General features: G+C 38.2%; 2 protein-coding genes across 8 annotated transcripts; one reads left to right on the top strand and one right to left on the bottom strand.

Annotated features, from left to right (window-relative positions):
- Nucleotides 1-374: 374 nt before the first annotated feature.
- Nucleotides 375-23,195, top strand: ildr2 (immunoglobulin-like domain containing receptor 2). Of its 6 annotated transcripts, XM_059500265.1 has the most exons (11): nt 375-506; nt 3,211-3,540; nt 4,921-5,040; nt 11,977-12,033; nt 14,890-15,036; nt 16,726-16,890; nt 18,115-18,228; nt 18,792-18,990; nt 20,254-20,917; nt 21,734-21,755; nt 22,648-23,195. In XM_059500265.1, exons 1-11 carry the CDS (start codon nt 461-463, stop codon nt 22,695-22,697), a joined length of 1,914 nt encoding a protein of 637 aa, XP_059356248.1. In that variant the 5' UTR covers nt 375-460; the 3' UTR covers nt 22,698-23,195. The 6 variants fall into 6 exon arrangements, with proteins under 6 accessions (XP_059356248.1, XP_059356250.1, XP_059356252.1 ...); XM_059500267.1 differs by lacking the exon at nt 11,977-12,033; XM_059500269.1 differs by lacking the exon at nt 18,115-18,228.
- Nucleotides 8,484-10,796, bottom strand: LOC132095366 (E3 SUMO-protein ligase ZBED1-like). Of its 2 annotated transcripts, none has more exons than XM_059500274.1 (3): nt 9,857-10,796; nt 9,188-9,554; nt 8,484-8,890 (listed from the first exon to the last, which is right to left on the bottom strand). In XM_059500274.1, the coding sequence occupies exons 1-2, from the start codon at nt 10,441-10,443 to the stop codon at nt 9,422-9,424; spliced, it is 720 nt and encodes a 239-aa protein (XP_059356257.1). In that variant the 5' UTR covers nt 10,444-10,796; the 3' UTR covers nt 8,484-8,890; nt 9,188-9,421. Both variants share the same exon structure in this region, with proteins under 2 accessions (XP_059356257.1, XP_059356258.1).
- Nucleotides 23,196-23,274: the final 79 nt, after the last annotated feature.

The following is a 23,274-nucleotide window of genomic DNA, read 5'->3' as shown; positions in this document are numbered from 1 at the left end:
CTGTAAGATGTGTCTTTGGAAAAACCGCAAAAACACAGTAAACACATAATAATGCTTTCAACAAACAATTGAAGTCACCTTAAATTATCTTTTTTTTTCTTTAGCCTATGTTTAATGCAAGATATTGATGCATTTGACTGACAGACGCATCCACTTTAAAAAACTGGGAGACTGTTTCAGTGGCTGTTATATAAAGTAGTTTCTAATATTTTTTTTGACATCTGTTTCATTGGGTACAAAAAATGTATTCGGTATTTGTCTTCAACTCAGCAACAACTGTTCAGCATCTTTTGATATGTTAGTTTTACATTTTTAATTTTCACAGTCGCTTCCCCTTTTAATAAAGTGGTACAGTCCGCTCATTCTCACCAGAGCTGCAGACAGAAATGAAATTAAGCGAATAACAGTACGGGAGAAGATGGACTACATACCTGTAAACTAAACCGCGCTAAACTGGATCATGGTTTTCCTACACAGATTCTGGATTGTATTCATGCTATTTTCACGTGAGTTATGTTTTCTATTTGACCGCGATATAGAAATCAAGAAAACTGGGGCACACAACTAAAGCAACAGGTTGAGAGCTTAGAAAACCTTGAGCCCGGCTTTATTTTTAGATTGATCACGGGTCCTTGTGACGGTTTTTACTATAATCCATTTCTATTTACAACTGACAATGCATTTACAATTAACAAATATAATATTTTTACTTTTTAAAAAATCAAATAAAACCTTTTTACACTTTTTATTGTTAAATGAGTCCGTTACCTTCTAACTTTTGACGAACTTCAAGTTAACTTAAACTAAATTAAACTACTTTTACTAAAATAATCAAATATACTACTCTGATTTAAATCAGTATGTTCCTCTGTTCAACATTACATATTAATCTTTATTATTGATTATTATAAAATGTTTGCATATGTGTAATGTATAATAGGGATTTCACAACTAAAGTTTAAACTAGCCTTCTTTAATTATACCTCATAGACAAACATTTGATTTATTATCCCAAAGTTGTTATTGTGGGAAGTGCTGCTGGAATGTGTGTCAGGGAGTGCAGCTGCATTGTATCAGTTCTTGAAGGGTGGATGCAACATAGACAAAACAATATATGATGATTTTTTTATGAGTATGTCAGTGGCCAACTTTGAGAACTAAAACTACGCTCCATAAAAACCCTCTCAGAAGAATGAATGTGCATACATTTTTAGGGAAAAGTTATTTTGAGCTGGTAAAGAGCTGAATACTATTTTCAATAGCATGTGATAGTATGTAATATGGCTCCCTGTAAATGTTTTGTTAGCATAAGCATTCCATTAACACATATAATCAAGTAAAATTGTCTGCTGGTAACGGCTTGGTTTAAATCTCTTTAACCTAATTGGGTGTTCATGGATGACTGAGTCAATGAGTGTGTCTTATTGGTGGGATCTCAACATCCCCCTCCTTCTGGGATGGGGGTGGGTGGGGGTTCACCATAATGGCAAACAATGAGTCAAACAGGCATCAGAGAGGACAAAAGGAGGACCCCATCTACCCTGAACGCAGCATTAATGAATGTATTCCAGAATTCTCGCATACATTCCCTTCAGCAACATGATCATTCTCAAGTACAGTTGGAAAATGCTGAGGAAGTTGCTCCATTTCCTCTAGGGCAACAATGAATGAGTGAAGATCTCATCCAGACATCTGTGGTGACTGGTTGTTGTATATTTTTATGCAATGTGCTCCACCCTTTGACAAGAGTTACAGTATCTCTGTGTTTGTGGGAGAGACCTCCTCCCTACTTGTACTCAACGTGATCTTTTGTAAGAGTTTGCTCAGAATATTTCAGTTTCACCACCCCACCCCAATCAAACAGTCAGAGCCGGTGACGTCCCTCCAAAAAATGACAGCCCCCACCTCTCTGCGCCCCCTGCATAGCATGGAATTTAACTTTCTTTACTCACACTTCTTTCTTTCTTTCTTTCTTTCTTTCTTTCTTTCTTTCTTTCTCACTCTCTTTGTTTTTCACACCAGCAGATCATCCTCTCAGGCTCTTCTCTGATTTTGTCCAGTGTTCTGTTTCATAATCTCCCACACAAAGCTGGACAAACACACTCTTTCATGCTTAGAAACACACACACACGTATTCAAATGCTGACTGACTGGATCCAGATGTTTTTAGGCATTTGTTTTCAGGTCATCTCACCTTGTAATCTCTATCTGATAAAGTGAATTCCCTTTGGAATGGTGTGACTAAGCATTCTCGAAAAGAGGCGCTGAGCAAATCTTGTTTTTTTCTTGTTTTTTTGATCCACTGGTTGGTTAGGCCTAGACTGAGAAATGGCTTTTGGTAATGATCACATGCCTGTCTCTGACACTATGAAACATACCATTAGACTCAAACACCGTAATACTATGAACAGGTCAGTAGTCATTACAGTTGCTGCTGAAAGCTCACTGTATCTTGGAATTTGCATTACTCTGTTTGCTCATGGGTGTGTTTACTTAATATGGTGATTTTAGTCTGTCTCAATTCTTACTGTATCCAGTAGTTTAAATAGAAACTGTCCAAATTTTGACATAAATTGCTGAAATGCCATTTAATTATAAACTTTTTTGTAAAACTGATTCTAAAGACCAATTCTAATCTACAGCATGAGAATAAGCCAAGTACATTATTTTAATGAATGAATGAAGTTTTACACAAATTATAGTGCTGACATCAAGCTCAACCTTCAGTTCTGTTACCCAAGTCATCACAAAACAAATACAAGTTTATCAGTAACTAAAAAAACCAACATTTGCATCATTCTGGCAAAGTTCTTGTCTATACTTTTTTATTTACTTGCTAGAAAATAACAATACAAAAACAGGGTTCTACACTGTATTAATGTTTTAAAATATTATTCTACAAACTTTACAGATTTTAAAAACACTAGTTATCATACACTTGCCGACCATATAAAACACTGTTCCAAACACAAGGAGATGCATGACAAATGAAAACAATATGTGATATCCTCCCACTAGATAGCTAATGAATTCAAGTCTGTGCATATCATACTCTTTTCTGTGAAATCTGCAGACTAGCTCTGACTTTCATCAGCTAGTGTCGACTTGTGTTGTGTTTTCCAGCCATAAGTGTAATTGTGTTAATGTCATTCAGTAACGTTTACTGGTTTTTATCTTCTCATTAAATCTCTTTCTCTCTTTTTGGCACAGTGCAAAATTGTAATGGTGTACAGGTGAATGTGAAAGATGAGAAGAAGTTTGCTATGCTGTTCTCCTCCATCGTTCTTCCCTGTCATTACACCACCCACTCCTCTCAAACCGCCGTGGTGCAGTGGTGGTACAAGTCCTACTGTACAGACCGTACTCGGGATTCCTTCACATTTCCTGAGTCTCTGGGAGTCCATGTATCTGATCTGGGAGCCTCGTCTCATCTGGACTGCTCTGACAACAGCCGCACCGTCCGCATAGTGGCCTCAGCACAAGGATCTTCCATGACCTTAGCAGAGCACTACAAAGGAAGAGACATCTCCATCATTAACAGTAATGAGTTTCTGTTGTCTTCTAAGTGTGTGTGTGAGTTTTAAGAGATTTAGCTTGATTGGAGGTGAAGTTAAATCAAATATAAGGCAGAATATTGAATTTGATCATAAACTTATAAACCTTTCAGTGTTTACGGATAAATAAGTTGCACGAAATGACAACACTGGTCAGCTGGAATGTGAAATTCCAACTTAATGGCTCACTAAGGGACTTCCATGATCATTTATTAACTAGTCAATTCAATAGGTTAGTCTCAAACACAAAACTGTAAAAAGGTCAACAAGTTTCCAGCCTAATAATCAATTTGATAACATCAAGATTAGATTAATTAATTAATTCATCACGCAACACTAAAAAAACACAAAAAATGAACAAAGTGGAATTTATTTTATAAAGGCAGCTCAAGCAATATACTGTAGATATTTGGAAACGTTTGGGGTGTCAAATTTACAATACCATTCAGGACTTTGGTTTGGGTTATCGTGCGCACCCAGGCTGCATTTATTTGATCACAAAATGTAATGTATTTCAAATAATATAAGGTTACTCTGCTAGCACACCTGTGTGAGCATGAGGGGAACTGATTCATACTGCCACAAAGTTAAAAGTAATTGCAAAATGACATCAGTTCTAAAAAAAAAAAAAAGGTCTGGCATAATTTGTTTGCAGATGCTACTTATTTAATATTTATATTTAATGCAGTGACATTCATAAAATGATATTTAACTCTGGCTTAATGGCCCAAACACTTCTTGTGGCCACTGTGTAATAAAATCATCTTATGTTATTACATTTTGAGTCTGCAGTCCTGTGTGTAATCCATCTCCCCGTTAGGAAACCCAGCCGACTGCTGTGTTTTCCTGTTCCTTAAATAGGGCTGTTTTTTTCTAGGTTGCACAATGGTCATGGCTCAGGGGGCTGGACCTCATAAAGGTCTCACAAAACACCCCCATGGCTTTCCTTATCAAACGCAAACACCCTCTCCTCTGAGTTAGTCATCAAAGCTCTTCCTCCTCCAGTCACCTCTCCTCTTTATGGCTTTTTAAAATGTCGTGACAGATTGTTGTAGCGCCTCAGTTTATGCAGCATGTAAAACGATCATCTCGTTCTCTTTACTATTATTGCATGAAACAAACCTGAATGGACATCAGAAGGTTTAAACCGCAGAAAGACGTCAATACACACAATTTTCAAGTTTAAGTCCACAGACATTAAAAATGTATCTGTCTGTTTGTTTGTGGAACAAGGGAAGATTTGGCATTATGATTGGCCGATTGATTGGATGGCCTGTCAATCAATCTCACTGTGAATGGTCAGTTAAACAGCTTGGGTTATTAGCATAGACTGTGGTAATAAGCAAACTTTTTATGGCTTTTTCAGAAGCAGATCTGCGCATTGGACAGCTGCAGTGGGGTGACAGCGGTGTGTATTTCTGTAAGGTGATCATTTCTGATGACCTGGAAGGGAAAAATGAAGGCCAGGTGGAGCTACTGGTGCAGGGTGAGTCTCATGAGTTCAAATCCTTCTCAAAAACTGAATAAACACTACAAAAACAGCCTGCAGTTGTCTATATAACATGGTTTTAGAAAAGTTTGAATTACTTGAAAAAGTGCCAGTGAATGCTGTGCTTTAGGGACTCTCAATATTTGTGATTTAATTTTTTCAAAGTTTTCTAGAAATAAATTGACCTTGTTCTTAAAAAATGTTTACTTTTATGTGTGCATGCTTGGTTATTGTGTATAAATTATTGTTTATGCGAATCCCTGTCTGAATTCCTGAGTGCACTTACAAGCGCTGCCATGACGACAACCAAACGGGGCATGCCTGTCGACAGATCCTTAATAAGGGACGCTATTGTTCATTTTGTGCACCGGCGGATCAGGAAAACCTCACATATTTTACACATCCTGGGCAGGAACACTGCGGAGAGAAACAATTTGTTTGGTGCTGTGAGACTGATCCTAACAGCAGAAGTTATTTCTGTGTCAGCTGGACAAAGCAAAGTCAGACGACTCATGCTAGACAAAGAGTAAATAACTGACTGTTATCGACGTGAGCAATATAAGCCACTTCTTAAGCTGTTTCCATGGAAACGAAGGGGGTTTCAGGGGCCAGGGGATGCCAGGGCAGAGCAGTCTGGTGTGGTGAAGAGAAAAAACCATGAGAGGGTTAGAGCTTACACAGGAGGATCAGTGAGAGTGTTATGTAGATGTTAAGAAGTGGAGGAAGTCACTGCTGCCCTCTGAGTAATCAAGATTTAATTGGTTTATGAAGTGGAGAGTATAATCTGGAGTATTGGTAGATAAAAGACTTTGTACCAGACACTCCCTATTTCATCAAACATGCTGTGTAGTCATGTTTTACTTACAGTTTGGCTCTTGATTGTTAGTGGTGGTTTCCAAGGAAAGCAAAACTATTATTATTTAGGATTAGGAGATTGCACAGTAAAAATTAACAATGCTATATTCAGAATTCAGTAAAATTAATTAAATAAATTTTAGTGCAAAATCAAAACATCAAATGAAACTCAACTCTTTTGCAAAATGTTGTTATCACATTTTAGCAAGATAATCCATTTTTTTAAAAGTTAATTAAGTCATTTTAGCCTTTATTTTGATAGGACGATGTTTAGACAGAAATCAAAGACAAAGTGAAGAAACTGTTGAATAAAGTCATTATTTGTATTTTCTTTTGACACAAAAAGTATTCTTTTAACTTCATAATATTAAGGTTGAACCAGGGATGTCACATGGACTATTTTAACAATGTCTACTACTTTTCTGGGCCTTAACAGTGATAGTAGCATTGCTGTCTATACAGGGTCAGAAAGCTCTCGGATTTCATCAAAAATATCTTAATTTGTGTTCTGAAGATGAACAAAGGTCTTATGGGGTTGGAATTATTGGCAGGGTGAGTAATAAATGACAGAATTTTCATTTTTGGGTGAACTAGCCCTTTAAAAAGTCTGATTATGACTATACTACACAGCTTGCCCTATATCTCTGCCTGTCTCTCTTTTCAAGTCTCTGCATCTCTTCGTGAAGTCCCCTTTGCTCTCAGGTTACGGTTGGTTTAATGACTCTAGCAGAAGAGTAGAGGACTTGGATATTATTCCTCTTCCTGTCTGCCAGCTCAGCACTTCCTGTCACTCAGGGATAAATCTGCTCTGACAGTGGGGCAGTTATTTTTATGGCACCCTCTCATTCAGTTTCAGAGCTGTAAAATTTGAATGTTTACAAAGTCACAACAAAATGGGAGTAGTGTCAAATCTTTTATTCAGTTCATTTCGCTATGTCAAAATTAAAAGAAGACATTACAAGCATAAATTCATTGTTTAGTTAAAAATATAGGATGACTTTATGCTGATTTTAACAAATAAGTTTATATCTCCTCCAGTTGTTGCATTAGGATTTGTATACAGTCAAAAGTTTGGATCTTAGGCTAAATACTGAGGCTAGTTTAGGTGGTGAGAATGCTCTTGATTTTTTGGCGAAATGCCAGTCATTGACAAAGTTCACTCAGTGTAAAACAGACAGTACATCTAAGGCCACTCCTTCATTTCTCTCTCAGGGAAGATGTTTGTTGAAAGGTAATTGGACAGTGCTCTGGGACACCTTTTAATTCCAAACAATGCCAGCACTGTCTCCATGGGGATGACGTACCCTTGCCCCCTTTGTGGATGGTAAATGAGGCTGTGTGATTAATTAGTCTCCCATATTACTCCTCTGTCTCTCACGCTGAAGCGCCCTCTACCTCATCTCTTTCCCATTCTCCCCGTAAGTGCATATTAGTGAACCTGATCTGTGCTCGGGCCAGATAAAAATACTGAACGAATGCACACATCTACATTAGCATAAGCCCTGGGAACCAACAACATGTCAACATATTATTACTGTCAGTTGCTGAGCTGTATACAGAAATGATGTTTACACAAGAGCTCTTTTGATCTTAACCAATTTGATGTTTGGACTTGGAAGCTTTTTTTTCTTTACTTTTTTATTAGTTATTTATAATTTTTTTTTAAATACCTTTGACTTTAAATGTTCAGGTGTTAGTTTGATAATTTGCATATACCAGTTGCATGGTCATACATCATCCTTACAAGTAATATTATTTACCAAAAAAAAAAAAAAAAAGCACTGGCCTAAAATTAGTTTCTCATCCAGGGACAAGTTTGACCTTTCACCCTTGTCTTGTTATCTGTCAGTGACTTCAAACACACACATACTCACACCTAAGCACTTACCGGTACACTACCAATCAAATGTTTGGACACACCTATGTATGCATTCTTTATTTTTAATATTTTTACTAGAGATGGGATTTATGGCTCTTTGAGGGGATCCGGATCTTCGCGATCCGTTTGCTCTTTTTAAATATTTAGTCAGTTTTAAGAAGCCAGCTTGGGGGCATCTCAGTTTATCCTGCAAATAATCACTGGGAGGAATGATGAGGTGAGATTTGTAGTCAAATAATTAAAACTCAGATATCAATACTAACACACCAATATCTGAGTTTGAATAATTCTGAAATATTGATTATTACCTCATTTGTCATGTGATGTGTGGACTATATTCCATAGGGTTGCACAAATACCTCTGCTTAGACAGTAACATCACTATTTTGGATTTACCTTTAGTACAAAGTGTGTGTGTGTGTGTGTGTGTAAAGCTATGTTGACTTATGTTATTCATACAATACCTACTCACAAATAAACATCAAAAACAAAGCCGGCTGCAATGAATTTCTGTGCAAAACAGCTTTTACTTCAAACACTAACACAGAACATTGTTATCACACGAACATTTTTTATAGAAAACAAAAAATATTTAAAGTAGATAAAATTAGAATAAATAAAATGGAAATGTCTACATACTACATACTATTACTACTGTAAACTTTGCAAAAAAATTCTATACAAGAACATTGTTATAACAAAAGAACCTTTTGTAATGTTTTTAAAAGAACAAGTTTTAAATGAACACAAAATGCAATGTAAATAAATACAAAGCAGTTCCTTACTTTATGGCTTTTTCTGCCTCTCTTTTTTGTCCTTGGGCAAATTTGCATTAAGGAAGACAAGAGCTCTGACCTTTTTGGGCTTAAGGCGACTTCTTCTCTCTGAGATTATCTGTCCAGTTTTCGAGAATATTCTCTCAGAGGGAACTGATGTCGCCACAACACAAAGCTTCTTGGCCATCAGCTTGCTAAGCCTGGGGTAAACAGGGGCTCGACTCTCCCACCACTTGAGGGGATCCTCATGTGTTGGAAGAAGAGGCTCCTCCAGGTAGGCTCGTACCTCCATGACAGCATCGGCGGTTGGATTCCTGACTTCCACTGTTCCAGCTACCTGTTCAGGGGTGGGAGATATAACAATGGGAGATACCATTTTATGTGATTAGATTAGATTAAATTAGATTCAACTTTTGTCATTACACAGTGTAAGAGAACAGAGTAATGAAATGCAGTTTAGCATTTAATTAGAAGTGACAATAGTAGATTTGCATATGTACAGTATGTGCAGTATGTACAGATTAAATGCAGTGATTTACAGCTAGTGGAAGTTTTAGACTGAGATATCAGACTGATTTCATTCTAGAGATTTAAAAAAAACAAAAACAACGTGACTTATTGTTGCCACCCTTACTTCCTCATGGAAATAGCTCCAAACTATTGATCCAGCAACACTGCCTGCTCCTCCCAGTCCTTCCACAGCTGGTTGCTGTTGGATGGGTGTGCCACTGCTAATTCTTGCTGCTGCAGTTGATAGCCTTTGAAACGTCTCATCTGCTGTTTTGCCATCAGGGAAGGCCATCCTCTTAAAACGAGGGTCAAGTGCAGCAGCCTCTGCTAGTATGTGGTTGGCATGAATCTTGTGGAATCACGTTGACATACTCGCACACAGACTGTCGATCACACCTTGCGCTACCGCTGTTGTAGTGTTTCGCCGGAAATCAGCTGTGGCTCTTTGAAGTCCCCTGGCCAGCACTATGACCTTCGAGGCTGTCAAGTAGCTGGTGAAAAAAAACGGAAAAAAAAACTTTAATGTTACAATTTTAAAGCTGAAACAATGATAAATATTACAATGTATTAAACAGACATCTATTGTGGTATCAAATATCCATAATTTTTTATTAGGAAACTGGCATGCAGGCTACACAAATCTACTGACAATGATATACTGTATACTCCAGTGTATTACACAGATTTCTAATATGGTAATATTTCTAATATGATAAAATATTCATAATTTACTATCAGGTACTATATGCATGCATGCTAAAGAAATATACTGCTGTGCAACTGAGCTACATACCTTTCTGCACTGAGTTCCACAGTGACTTCCTCAAATGGTTGCAAGATTGTGCACATTTCTTGCACTGTGGTCCATTCCTCCTGGGACAGGTGGCGGACAGGTGCATTGGTGATGGCCAGGGTGGAGATTATGGCATTTTTACTGGCAATAAAGCTTTTCAACATGTAGTAGGTGGAATTCCACCTTGTGGGACAATCCTGTTTCGGTCGGAGCTCCTCCATCTTCATTTGTAGTTGAGTTTCCTTCAGTTTTTGTGCCCCCACGGTGCTTCTGTGAAAGTATTCCACTGCCTCTTTCACCTTATCAATGATGGGCTTTGAAACTTGCAGGGCATCTCTTACCACCAGGTTAATAGTATGGGCTAGGCATGGTAGGTGCATCCATCCAATGGTTTGTATAGCCTTAGTAACATTTGCCGCATTATCAGTTAGGCAGCACACTACTTTCTTGTCCACCCCCCACTCTGCTACAACACTAAGCAGCTGTTTTGCAATGTTGTCTGCTGTGTGCCGCTCACTGAATTCAAAACAGTCCAGGAGGCAGGAGGCCACACGGAAATCCTCAATAAAATGGCAGGTTACAGACATATGATACTGTCGTTCTTGAAATCCAACAGTCTGTGGTTAAACAGACAGCTGGTACTTTTGACACCCTTCTCTTCAAAGATGCTGTCTCCCTGTCATACATATCCGTGACCTTCTGGGCTAGTGCCTTCCTACTTGGAGGAATGTAGGAGGGGTTGAGCGCCTGTGAATATTTTTTGAATCCTGTGTCCTCCACTATTGAGAAAGGCTGGAAGTCAGTGGCTATCATCTTTGCCAGCTCTTCGTCTATCTTCTCCTGTATTAATGGGGTCAAGACAGGAGCTAAATATTGACTGATGGATGTCTGCTTTCTTTTTGGTCGTGCCTGGCCAGGTGATGTAGTGGGCCCAGTGGGGTCAGAGGCTGCTGTGGCTGCAGCTGCACTTGATGTGGAGGCAGAGGAGGCAATGGACACATCAGTGTCACTGTTGTTGTCTGAGTCTGGCTCTGCTCTCAAACCTGTGACCTGCAGTGTTGGGTGTTGAGTCTTCAAATGCCTGTGTAAATTATTTGTTGACCCAGACTTAAATGAAATGACTTTTGACAAATGCTGCATTTAGCCTTACTGTTTTCTTCACGAGAAAAGTGCACCCAAATGCTGCTCCTTTTCCTCTGGCTCATTATTAGATGTGTCACGTCACGTGTGTGTTTTCTTCCTTCGAATATCGAATGACCCGCTATTACTGACGCACTGAGACAGAGAGGCACTCGCAGGTTTTTTTTTTATTTTTTTTAACTGGAGTAAGCATGTGACGGCAGCGTGCACACGTCATGGCTCCGCTCCTCCAATGACAGAGGCAGTGAGGCACGCAGGTTTTTTTTCCACTGGACTACTCACGTGAAGGATGCGTGCACAACTAATAACTAATATCATCACGCTATTACAGTCTATGGTTGGCCTGCGCTGGGTGCGCCCCTCCCCCTAACTGTTCTGTCTCGCGGAGGAGCTTATTTTGTGTGCATCTGTGTGAAACATGCATAGGCAAAAAAGAACGACAGAAAGAACGGCTCCCCTCCAGCCGCGACTCGGCTCCCACCGTTCATGTTTATGAGCCGTTCAAAAGAATCGGTTCGTTCGCGAACGTCACATCTCTAATTTTTACACTGTAGAATAACAGTGAAGCCATCACAGCCATGAAGTAACAAAACTGAAAGAATGGGAATAACATAGTGACCAAAAGTATTATCCACTCATGCCTAAATTTCAAGTATTTAAACATCACCAGAAACATACATTCAGTGAAGTTTGTCCAGAGCTTTTGACTGGTACTGTATATACAGATGCAGAATTTGTTTATACTTTTGCTTTATTGATTTATTTGATTTAGTCCCTGAACCGACAATCATGCATAAAACCACAAATCAAGTTTTCAATTCAGCTTTCAACTTACACTTAATAGATTCACAGCCACTAACAGAGTAACTTTTTTTCACAATAACACACAAGCATTTAAGCATTTACCCACAACCCTAAACACCGAACTTTCATCTGCTGCTCACTGCTGCTGTTTATGTCTGATCTTCTCCCTTCTCCAGGTAGGACAGGTGTGCTGGATGACATCCTGCCTGAGTTTGATTTGGAGATTATGCCAGGTATGCCTGCCATACCTTTCTCTCTCCTGTCCCTTTCAGTGGGTGCTCTCACACAGGTCCTTTCCAGTTCACTTGCTTCATTTTCTGCTGCACTCAGCAAAATCCAAAATGCTCCAATCTGATCTGTTCCCTCTAAAATAATAATAATTAGAAAAAAGATCATTTAAAATTACAGGACATATCAATGATTGATTCTGCATAGCATTACTGCAGATTATACTATATACTGCATAACTTTAAATAACTAATCACACGATTGTTACTTTTTATAGTTACTTTTACATCCCACCCTCTGCTGAAGCTTTATCTCTTTCAGAATGCTAGCAGTATTGCTTGCATTTTTATTTTTTATTTTAAGCCACTTGTGTTAAAGACAGCTTTACTGATTATAATGGGAGCAACAGTTTTGCTGCATCGCATCACGCAGCTAGCTTGCAGTGCAGACACGTTGTCACACATGCATTCACTGTGTAGGTTCTTATGCCACAAAATTATACTATATTTGATGGCAAAAAAATTAGGTAAATAAAAAAGTAACACTTTTTACATTTATTGTTTTACATTTTAAAAGTGTATTATGTTAGGTTGGGTAAAAATATCGATTTTTGGAACTCAGAGTCATTTCTTCCAACCCTAGGACTGGCGATGTGTTTCCTGCATTGTGCAGTAAAATAAGTCATATTTCACCTGTGTTTACAGTCCAAATCAAGTGTGCTAAGAAGACAGTGTACCGCAAAATAAAAGCTAAAATAAAAGTCTTTGCAGGCTGTAAGCAATAACGTGCAGTGTGACCAGTGTAGTCTGATTCACTAACAACTGACTCTTTGTTTTACTGAATCAAAAACATGCAGTAGAATTCACAAACAAACAATGCTCATAAGCTGGTCTTTTTTAAATGAAAGCGTATATGCAAATAAAGAAGTATATATTTGCTAAAATGTTAGTGAATTGTGTGTGTGTGTGTGTGTGTGTGTATACAGGTGCATCTAAAAAAATGTAATATCTCAAAAATAAATATTATTTTGTAACTTATTTCAAAAAGGGAAACTTTCATATATTCTAGCTTCATTATATGTAAAGGAAAACATTTCAAATATTTTTATTTTATTTTGATGATTATCATGAAAGTCAAAAATCCAGTATCTCTAAATATTAGAATTTTTAAATTTGAGTTTCATTAAATTACCATACCTACAGTATGTATCTCGGGTATTTGGGTAAGACTGCTGACTTGGCATTGGTTCAGAAGACAATTATTGACACCCTTCACAAAGAGGGTGTAACAGAAGGTCATTACTGAAAAGGGTGGCTGTTCACAGAGTACTGTATCAAAGCATATTAAATACAAAGTTGACTGGAAGGAAGAAATTGAGTAGGAAAAGGTACACAAGCAACAGTGATGACCGCAAGCTTGAGAATACTGTCAAGAAAAGTCCATTCAAATGCTTGGGAGAGCGTCACAAGAGTGGACTGAAGCTGGAGTGCATCAAGAGTCACCACGCTCAGACGTCATCAGGAAAAGTGCTACCAAGCCACTTCTGAAACAGAAACAACATCAGAAGCATCTTAAGCAGAAGCAAGTTGTGGTCCAAGGTCATCTTTTCAGATAAAAGTAAATTTTGCATTTCATTTGGAAATCAAGGTCTGGATGAAGACTGGAGAGGCACAGAATCCAAGATGCTTGAAGTCCAGTATGAAGTATAAAGATTGTTTGGGAACCGTGACGTCTTCTGGTGTTGGTCCATTGTGTTTTGTCAAGTACAAAGTCAGTGCAGCTCTCTACCAGGAGATTTTGGAGCACTTTATGCTTTCGTCTGCTGACAAGCTTTATGGAGATGCTGATTCCTTTTTCCAGCAGGACTTAGCACCTGCCCAAAGTGCCAAAACCACTTCCCAGTGGTTTGCTGACCATAATATTACTGTGCTTGATTGGTCAGCCAACATGCCTGACCTGAACCTGAACCCTATATGGAATCTATGAGATATTTTCAAGAAAAAGATGAGAAACAGTCAATCCAACAATACAGATGAGCTGAAGACTCTGTAGTGCCTCAGCAGTGCCACAGGCTGATCGCTTTAACCCACTGATGCTGGAGTTTGTGCTTAAGGAGCCCAGACCAAGTATTGAGTGCACAAATGAACATACTTTAAAGAACTTGAACTTTTCTGTTTTGCAATCCTTTCTTTTGATTTTAGAAAATATTCAAATATTTTGACATACTGGATTTTTGACTTTAATGAGCTGTAAGATTTAATCATCAAAATTAAAAGAATTTTTTTTTTTCGAAATGTTTTACTTTACATGTAATGAATATAGAATATTTGAATGGTTCACTTTTTGAAATACATTACAAAAAATGACTTTTTATACGATATTCACATTTTTTGAGATGCACCTGTAAATTAACTGCAAAGTTTAAGCTCTGTTGCTATTTAACATTATGTCGATGTGCAGATGTAAGCAATCTCAAATAAAACTGGGATTTTTTTTAAACCCAGGCCTGCTATTGTGGTCTGCTAACCTACATTTCTTTTAAAAAAATTATTTGGTTATGTCCGGTTCACTACCCAAATCGGGCTCAGAGGCATATCATTTTGAGCATTCTTGAGTTGAATAAGAGGTCTGCAATGTATACTGTTGGAATTTTAACACCACACCCAGAGGAAATTCATCATTAGGCCCTTAGAGAGTCCAGATAAGAGGTTTTGCATCATTCAAGCTCTCCCTTGTGGTTGGTCATGATCAGAGACTTCATATCCTGTGAGCAAAAATTATTTCAGGGCAGCACTTCCTTCAGGATCTGCTTTTGCCACGGAAACCAAGTTTCCTGATGAGTCTTTTTTTGTCTCCTTTAGAGTGGGCATTTGTGGGAGTTGTCGTCCTTGGTAGTGTGCTCTTCCTGTTGTTGGTTGGGATCTGCTGGTGCCAGTGTTGCCCTCACTCCTGTTGTTGTTATGTAAGCTGCTGCTGCTGTCCTGATACATGTTGCTGTCCAAAACACTGTGAGTACACAAACACACATACAACCCGAATTCCGGAAAAGTTGGGACGTTTTTTAAATTTTAATAAAATGAAAACTAAAAGACTTTCAAATCACATGAGCCAATATTTTATTCACAATAGAACATAGATAACATAGCAAATGTTTAAACTGAGAAAGTTTACAATTTTATGCACAAAATGAGCTCATTTCAATTTTGATTTCTGCTACAGGTCTCAAAATAGTTGGGACGGGGCATGTTTACCATGGTGTAGCATCTCCTTTTCTTTTCAAAACAGTTTGAAGACGTCTGGGCATTGAGGCTATGAGTTGCTGGAGTTTTGCTGTTGGAATTTGGTCCCATTCTTGCCTTATATAGATTTCCAGCTGCTGAAGAGTTCGTGGTCGTCTTTGACGTATTTTTCGTTTAATGATGCGCCAAATGTTCTCTATAGGTGAAAGATCTGGACTGCAGGCAGGCCAGGTTAGCACCCGGACTCTTCTACGACGAAGCCATGCTGCTGTTATAGCTGCAGTATGTGGTTTTGCATTGTCCTGCTGAAATAAACAAGGCCTTCCCTGAAATAGACGTTGTTTGGAGGGAAGCATATGTTGCTCTAAAACCTTTATATACCTTTCAGCATTCACAGAGCCTTCCAAAACATGCAAGCTGCCCATACCGTATGCACTTATGCACCCCCATACCATCAGAGATGCTGGCTTTTGAACTGAACGCTGATAACATGCTGGAAGGTCTCCCTCCTCTTTAGCCCGGAGGACACGGCGTCCGTGATTTCCAACAAGAATGTCAAATTTGGACTCGTCTGACCATAAAACACTATTCCACTTTGAAATAGTCCATTTTAAATGAGCCTTGGCCCACAGGACACGACTGCGCTTCTGGACCATGTTCACATATGGCTTCCTTTTTGCATGATAAAGCTTTAGTTGGCATCTGCTGATGGCACGGCGGATTGTGTTTACCGACAGTGGTTTCTGAAAGTATTCCTGGGCCCATTTAGTAATGTCATTGACACAATCATGCCGATGAGTGATGCAGTGTCGTCTGAGAGCCCGAAGAACACGGGCATCCAATAAAGGTCTCCGGCCTTGTCCCTTACGCACAGAGATTACTCCAGTTTCTCTGAATCTTTTGATGATGTTATGCACTGTAGATGATGAGATTTGCAAAGCCTTTGCAATTTGACGTTGAGGAACATTGTTTTTAAAGTTTTCCACAATTTTTTTACGCAGTCTTTCACAGATTGGAGAGCCTCTGCCCATCTTTACTTCTGAGAGACTCTGCTTCTCTAAGACAAAGCTTTTATAGCTAATCATGTTACAGACCTGATATCAATTAACTTAATTAATCACTAGATGTTCTCCCAGCTGAATCTTTTCAAAACTGCTTGCTTTTTTAGCCATTTGTTGCCCCCGTGCCAACTTTTTTGAGACCTGTAGCAGGCATTAAATTTTAAATGAGCTAATTAAGTGGATAAAAGTGTAAAATTTCTCAGTTTAAACATTTGCTACTTTATCTATGTTCTATTGTGAATAAAATATTGGCTCATGTGATTTGAAATTCCTTTAGTTTTCATTTTATTAAAATTTAAAAAACGTCCCAACTTTTCCGGAATTCGGGTTGTAAATACTACACACACTTTACCCGTATTCACAACCTGAAAAAAACATTACCATTTGCCTTTTAAAGTATATGAAGCAGGGAAGATGGCAAAGAGCGGCCAACCTCCTCAGATTAACATGTATCAACCTTACTACATTCCTGGTGTTCCTGTGGTCCCTCCAGCCGCACCATCCAGCATCGAACCCAAGTTGACTGTACTGGCTCCTTCATTAGAAAACAATATAGCTGGAGGTAAGTGACAATAAAACAACATATACATTTTAATTAATATTTTAATGTCTTTGCTTGTTCTTTGAACACATCTGTCCGAAGTCTATCTAGTGAATCTGCACATGCACTGCATAACTGCATATGACAGAAGCAAGTCTGCATCATCTAACTCAAAGCAAACTCAACTAATATCATCTTCAGCTGCACTGTAACTTTAATCTCAGGCTGTTCCGAGTATTTAAAATGTTTGAGAGTGTTTGTTGTATATGTGTATGTAATTTTGTAGGAAACAGAATGTCAGCTTAAGTTTTAAAGATTGTGAAGGGGGCATTGTGAAGGTAGCAGTTGTGTTGTCTGTGAAGATGGTGTATGTTTTCACAATGTATGTGTGTATCAACAAGTAAAAATGCCCTCAGCTGAAAACACTGAAGGGGTAACTGGTTCCTCCCACAAGTGAATGGCATTTTTATTCTTGATTGACCAATTAATATTTATTAATATGTTAATTGATTTCTATATTAACCTATCATTTAAAAAAAATGACAAAACAAATTAGCATGAGAGTGCAATCCCATAAAAGGGCAGATGGAATTGGATAGTTTTGCAGGTGATTTACTTATAATGTGCAAGGTAAAAAACACAGCCAGACTGTGTCCACAATGCAATCTACTAAGAGTATCATCTTGTTTAAATTAAGACATGCTATTTTTGGGGCATTAAATAATGGCTCAAATACCATTCAATTGACTAGCGCAAACCTCTGTGTGCCTGAAATTTTGTATCTGAAAGGGAAACTTGTACAAATGGATATGCAATAAGGTCAGCTGCTAAATTTTTTTTATGCTAAAAGACGGTTTGCATTGGTGCAAGCTGTTAGTAAATCTGGCCCTTAAATGTCTGTTTATTTGCTTATTTTTTAAGTAAATTTCAATTAATATAGTGTATTTCTTAATTTATTTTTTAGTAGCACTCCTTATCCTCCATAGTTACATTACTCTGACAGAGTTGGATTGCAGTTGGTATGTGAATAAGACAGGGTTTTGGGCTATGGCAAGCTAAATTAAGTGAGTTTGTCCCAAAATGCAAAAAATGCCTAAATCTAGTACATGTGCATGCTTTAAGGGCTTAACTAAGTACTGTGTGAGCTTTACATGCAAGTGGCTTAACCCTAAATGATTCGCTGTTTGTGTGGTACAGTAACATGGACACACTAGAAACACACAGGTCATGTGTGTATGTCCACAGTGCGCAGTGGCTATCGACTCCAGGCCAGTCAGTGTCAGGATGCTATGAAGGTTGTGTACTACGTAGAGAGGGACCTGGCACAGTTCCACCCTACCAAGGGGGGCAGTCATCCATGTAAGCCTATGCAGTGAGCATGTTTCTGTACACAGATTTTGTTTGTATAAGAAAAGAAAGGCTGAATTTGAGATTAGTTAAATTAAGCTACCAGTGGTCAGCTAACACACTTGATGGCATGTCTAATGCATCATCATCATCATCATCTTGTTTGTTTCCAATCTGAACACTCCACAGTGGGCATGTCTTTTACATTCATCTTAAAGGCATAGTTGATTCTCAAATAAAAGTCGGTCATCATTTCGGACTTCATGTCATTCCAAACCTGTGTTTTCTTTTTTCCCTTGCAACACAAAAGATGATGTCTTGAAAGATTTTTCAATTGTTTTTGTCCATACAATTAATGTAACATTGATGACAGATTTTTCATGTTTAGATAAACTATCCCTTTAAAATCCATCTGTGATTGTGCAAGTCGGATGATTCATAATATTCTAACCAAGTTCGAAATTTCTCACAAAGATAGCTTTTCTGCTGCATATTACAGATAATGACAACAGATTTGTTACTGCAATGACAAAACATCCAGAAAATCTGTAATGATGATGTCATTGTGTCAGCAGCTGGCAGCCTATCAGAACTGAGCTCTCTGCATGACGGTGATGTAGACTTCAGGCAGACCTATCGGCAGGTCCAGAGGAAGGCACTAGCACCCATCAATGACCACATGGATGAGCCACATATTCGAACAGCATCGATTGGCCATGGGCTTCGCCCCTCACATTATCAAAGCAATCGCTCTCTGGATGAGCATGACAACAGGTACAATTCAAATGTGTGTGTGCATGACCTTATAATTTAGGACAGGGGTTTTCAAACTGGAAACATGAGAGAAATGTTTCTTGAGCACCATATCAGCATAATAATTTCTGATGGATCATGTGACACTGAAGACTGGAGTAATGATGCTGAAAATTTACCTTTGACATCACAAGAATAAATCAAATTTTAAAATACATTAAAATTACAGTGGCTGAGAGAGCTCAATGCGATGCAAAGAATAAATAATAATAAATAAAAAAACCTTCCAAATAGAAAAAAAACCTGCAAATTAAGAAATCATCTTCATCAGTTTGACAGCACATGTGCTGCAAATACTCACAACACAACCAAAAACAGAAACGCGCTGCAAAAACAAGAAACGTGTTGCAAAAACTCAAAACACAAACAAATACAAAAACACTGCAAATACACACAGACTACATCAGAAATGTCAAGGGAACTGCAACAAGTGAAGAACCTGGGACATGCTTATAAACGTCTGCTCTGAAATTTACAATTTTTGTTTATTCATATAATTCATCCTGATTATATGATTCCTTAGATTTTTTTATATTATTAGCCTAAATAAGCTGACGAAATGCACAATTACTGTAACTGAAACGTTATGTAAGCTGGCTACTTTTACAACTTTCCTTACCAAAATTAATCAATATAAAAATTTATAAATAAATAGCCTATATTTATTTATTTATTATTACTGTATATAAAAATAATACAATAAAAAGTAGTTACTATAGTTAAACCATGGTAAATAAGCAACACTAACCATAGTTTCACCATGGTATTTGTACAAATGTGGTTATACAAATAATCAATACATGGTTACTAATTTTACTATAATAAAACCAAAGCATTGTAGGGTCCCCCACTGTGGTCTGTGCTATTTTATTTGTGTTTGGTTGGGTTGCATTTGCAGCATGTTTTTGTGTTTGGTTGTGTTTTGTTTATTTTCATCGTGTTTTTGTGTTTGGTTGTGTTTTGGGTATTTGCAGCACATTTCTGTATTTGGTTGTGTTGCGAGTATTTGCAGCACATGTGTTGTCAAACTGCAGATGTTTTCTTAATTTGCTGGTGATTTATCTGTTTGCAAGAGAAGTCTTAAAACGCGGAGCGCTGAGCTCTCTTGGCCACCGCATAAAATAGAAAACAGTTATTTTAAATGTTATATATATGTGTGTGTGTGTGTGTGTGTGTATAAAAGTATATAGGTGTGCACTTATAATATCATGACTGTTTGTGCAGATGGAACTGTCGTTCTGAGCACCTGCCCCGCAAAGCCTTTGACGCTAGGGGGCGCACAGGGTCACTAGATGAGCTGGAAGAGTTTGCGATGTCATACGGCCCACATGGTCGTCGAAGAGGTGACTTTCGTAGACCTCAGCATGAATTTGAAATGGGTCCAAGGTCACGGGACCAACCCACGTCTTACCGAGACGGGCCACGGTATTCTCGAGGTGATGATGATGATGACGACTGGCGCCGTCGAGGCTCACCACCTTCCCTGCCAAAAAGGCACAACACTGCCAACAGCAAACGCTACCTCGCTCGTCAGAGGTCTTATGATGATACCTACCTGAACACTCTGCTGGAGCGCAAGGCTAGGGGCCACGGAGAGCGAGGGGGGAGGGCTGAAGATGACAGTGACACACCCTCAAAAGGCAGTTCTAAGAAGAGCAGTGACTGTTACAACAGCAGGTCACCAAGCCACCGCCCCGAGGAGGATGATCCTTTACCTCCATACTCTGAGAGGGAGGCGGAGAGGTTTAGGACTGAAGCGCATATAGGGAGGGAACGGTACAGGACTGCTGATCCTGCCATGCGGCCTTTTTCATACACGCGTCCGGCCCATGGACTGTCCCATACATTACAGGAGAACAGGGAGGACAGGGACAAATCCAGGAAACTGGTGAGTTATTTATAATCATCTGCCCTGGTTTCTTTACATTGAAGGGTGGAACAAACTTCCTTTAAGCCTAAAAAGAAGAGACAACTGAGATTCCATTAATATGAAATGTAAAGCCTCACAAGAGCACAAATAAGTGTTCTATCATTCAAATCAAGCTGTATGTTGTCAAAAAGAAAAAAAAACATCTCATCTCGCCATCTATGTATATTTACATAGCCATCAAGTAATTTTAGATATAATGTTCTTCTCAGACCTGTGGTCTTTTGGGTTATGCAAGGTCGAATCCAGCTTGCAACATCTCTCAATCCCATTTCCTGTGATAAATGTGGTGTATGGGGAAACAATAATTAAAAAAATAAAACTTCTTGTTACAGCTTCAAAATACAGGGTGCTACTAGACTGAGTGGTATAATGGGAAGTCGTGGCCTAATGGTTAGAGAGTCGGACTCCCAATCGAAAGGTTGTGAGTTCGAGTCCCGGGCCGGCAGGAATTGTGTGTGGGGGGAGTGCATGTACAGTTCTCTCTCCACCTTCAATACCACGACTTAGGTGCCCTTGAGCAAGGCATCGAACCCCCAACTGCTCCCCGGGCGCCGCAGCATAAATGGCTGCCCACTGCTCTGGGTGTGTGCTCACAGTGTGTGTGTGTGTGTTCACTGCTCTGTGTGTGTGCATTTCGGATGGGTTAAATGCAGAGCACAAATTCTGAGTATGGGTCACCATACTTGGCTGAATGTCACTTCACTTATGATGTTTATTTTGAGGTTACCTGTTTTTATACGTTTTATATGTTTGAATTTTCTTTTCCCTTTTCAGACTTACCTTTCAAAAGTTTGTGGTCAGTACTATTTTTATTTCTAAATTAATATATTTATAATGCAAGTATGCATTAAATTGATGTAACGTGATGGTAAAAACATTTATAATGTTGAGAAATTTTTTGATTTCAGATACATGCTGTTCTTTTGAACTCTCAAATTATCAAAGAAAAAAAATCCTGAAATTTTTTCAGAAATATCAGGCACCACAGCTTTGTTAACACTGAAGACTGGAGTAATGGTTCCTGAAAATTCATCTTTGCCATCACTGGAATTAATTGCATTTTAAAATATGTAGTCATTTTTAAAGCAATTTCACAATATTACTGTTTTTACGGTATTTTGATCAAATAAATGCAGCTTTGTTGAGTAGAAGATCTTACTAACTCCAGTGATGGCAGTGTATATAATAATGAAATATAGAAATAAACTCAACATTTTCAGAATTGTGACATTTTCTCTCAAAATTATGATTTTTACATCTCACAGTGTGTCTGTTTCATCTTATTTTATCTCAAAATTACATTTTTTAAATATATTTTAACTCTGAGGTTCTATTGTCAGCCTATATTTTATTTTATACTTCTTATATATCATTTGTTTTCCAAAGAGGGACTCTGAATATGAAATTATTTTAACCATACAGTATGTAATTTTTTTGTATGCCGAAATGTAAACTGTATTCTTTAAAAGAATGTATGTAAATGAAAGTCCACTTTGAATGATCAAACCGGTTGATTTCTCAGGCAGGTTTTATGTGTTTTTGTTCTGTTTGCCTGATTGTATCATAAAAGGCATCACTAACTATAATGGGCTCACAGTATAGCATTACACTGGCACACTAACAACGCATCTGCAAACGCATCATGCTAATGGGTGTCTAATGTGTGGCTCTTGGTGTTTTTTTAACAGACCACTCATCTAAGCAGAGACTCACTAATTGTGTGATGTCATCAGACTGAACTGACATCATACTAATAACATCAACATCCAGCTGAAGAGAAATGCCCCAGACACTAAGCATCAAACTGACAGAAAAACAAATTTTATGCAGTATCACACAGGCATGAAGAGCTTGGGAACTTTTGCTGGTCAAGGGCAAGAAAGTAGTGTGTGTGTTAGTTTTTATTTTCTGTATTGATAATAAAAAAATTAAATTTCCTTAATTAATCCTCAGACTACCGCTGCACTAAAAATATCTTAGAAATGACTTTAAATTATTCAAATGATATTCAAGTGCTTTAAACATTCCTTGGTATTTTGTATATCTTCAGTACTGTAATGGGACACTGTCTCTGATATTTCAGTATCACCATTGCCTTTGTTTTCACTGTACTGTACATTTGTGTCAGTGTTAATCAGTTGGCTCTCGAGGGAAGCATGAATGATGCTTCTGTGCTTTTGAGAATGTGCCATTCATTTTGTATTGTACGGTTTTAAAATAATGACTTTGATATGAACACTTGCTGTCTGTTTTTTTTTTTCTCTGATAAACTATGTGTATTCATCATAAACTATATCCCTGTTCTTTATCATCAA

The sequence above is a fragment of the Carassius carassius genome, chromosome 19 (assembly GCF_963082965.1).
Source record: "Carassius carassius chromosome 19, fCarCar2.1, whole genome shotgun sequence".
Classification (NCBI taxonomy): Eukaryota; Metazoa; Chordata; class Actinopteri; order Cypriniformes; family Cyprinidae; genus Carassius; species Carassius carassius.
Note: the sequence above shows the minus strand (reverse complement) of the source record. Positions and strands in the feature narration are given on the sequence as shown.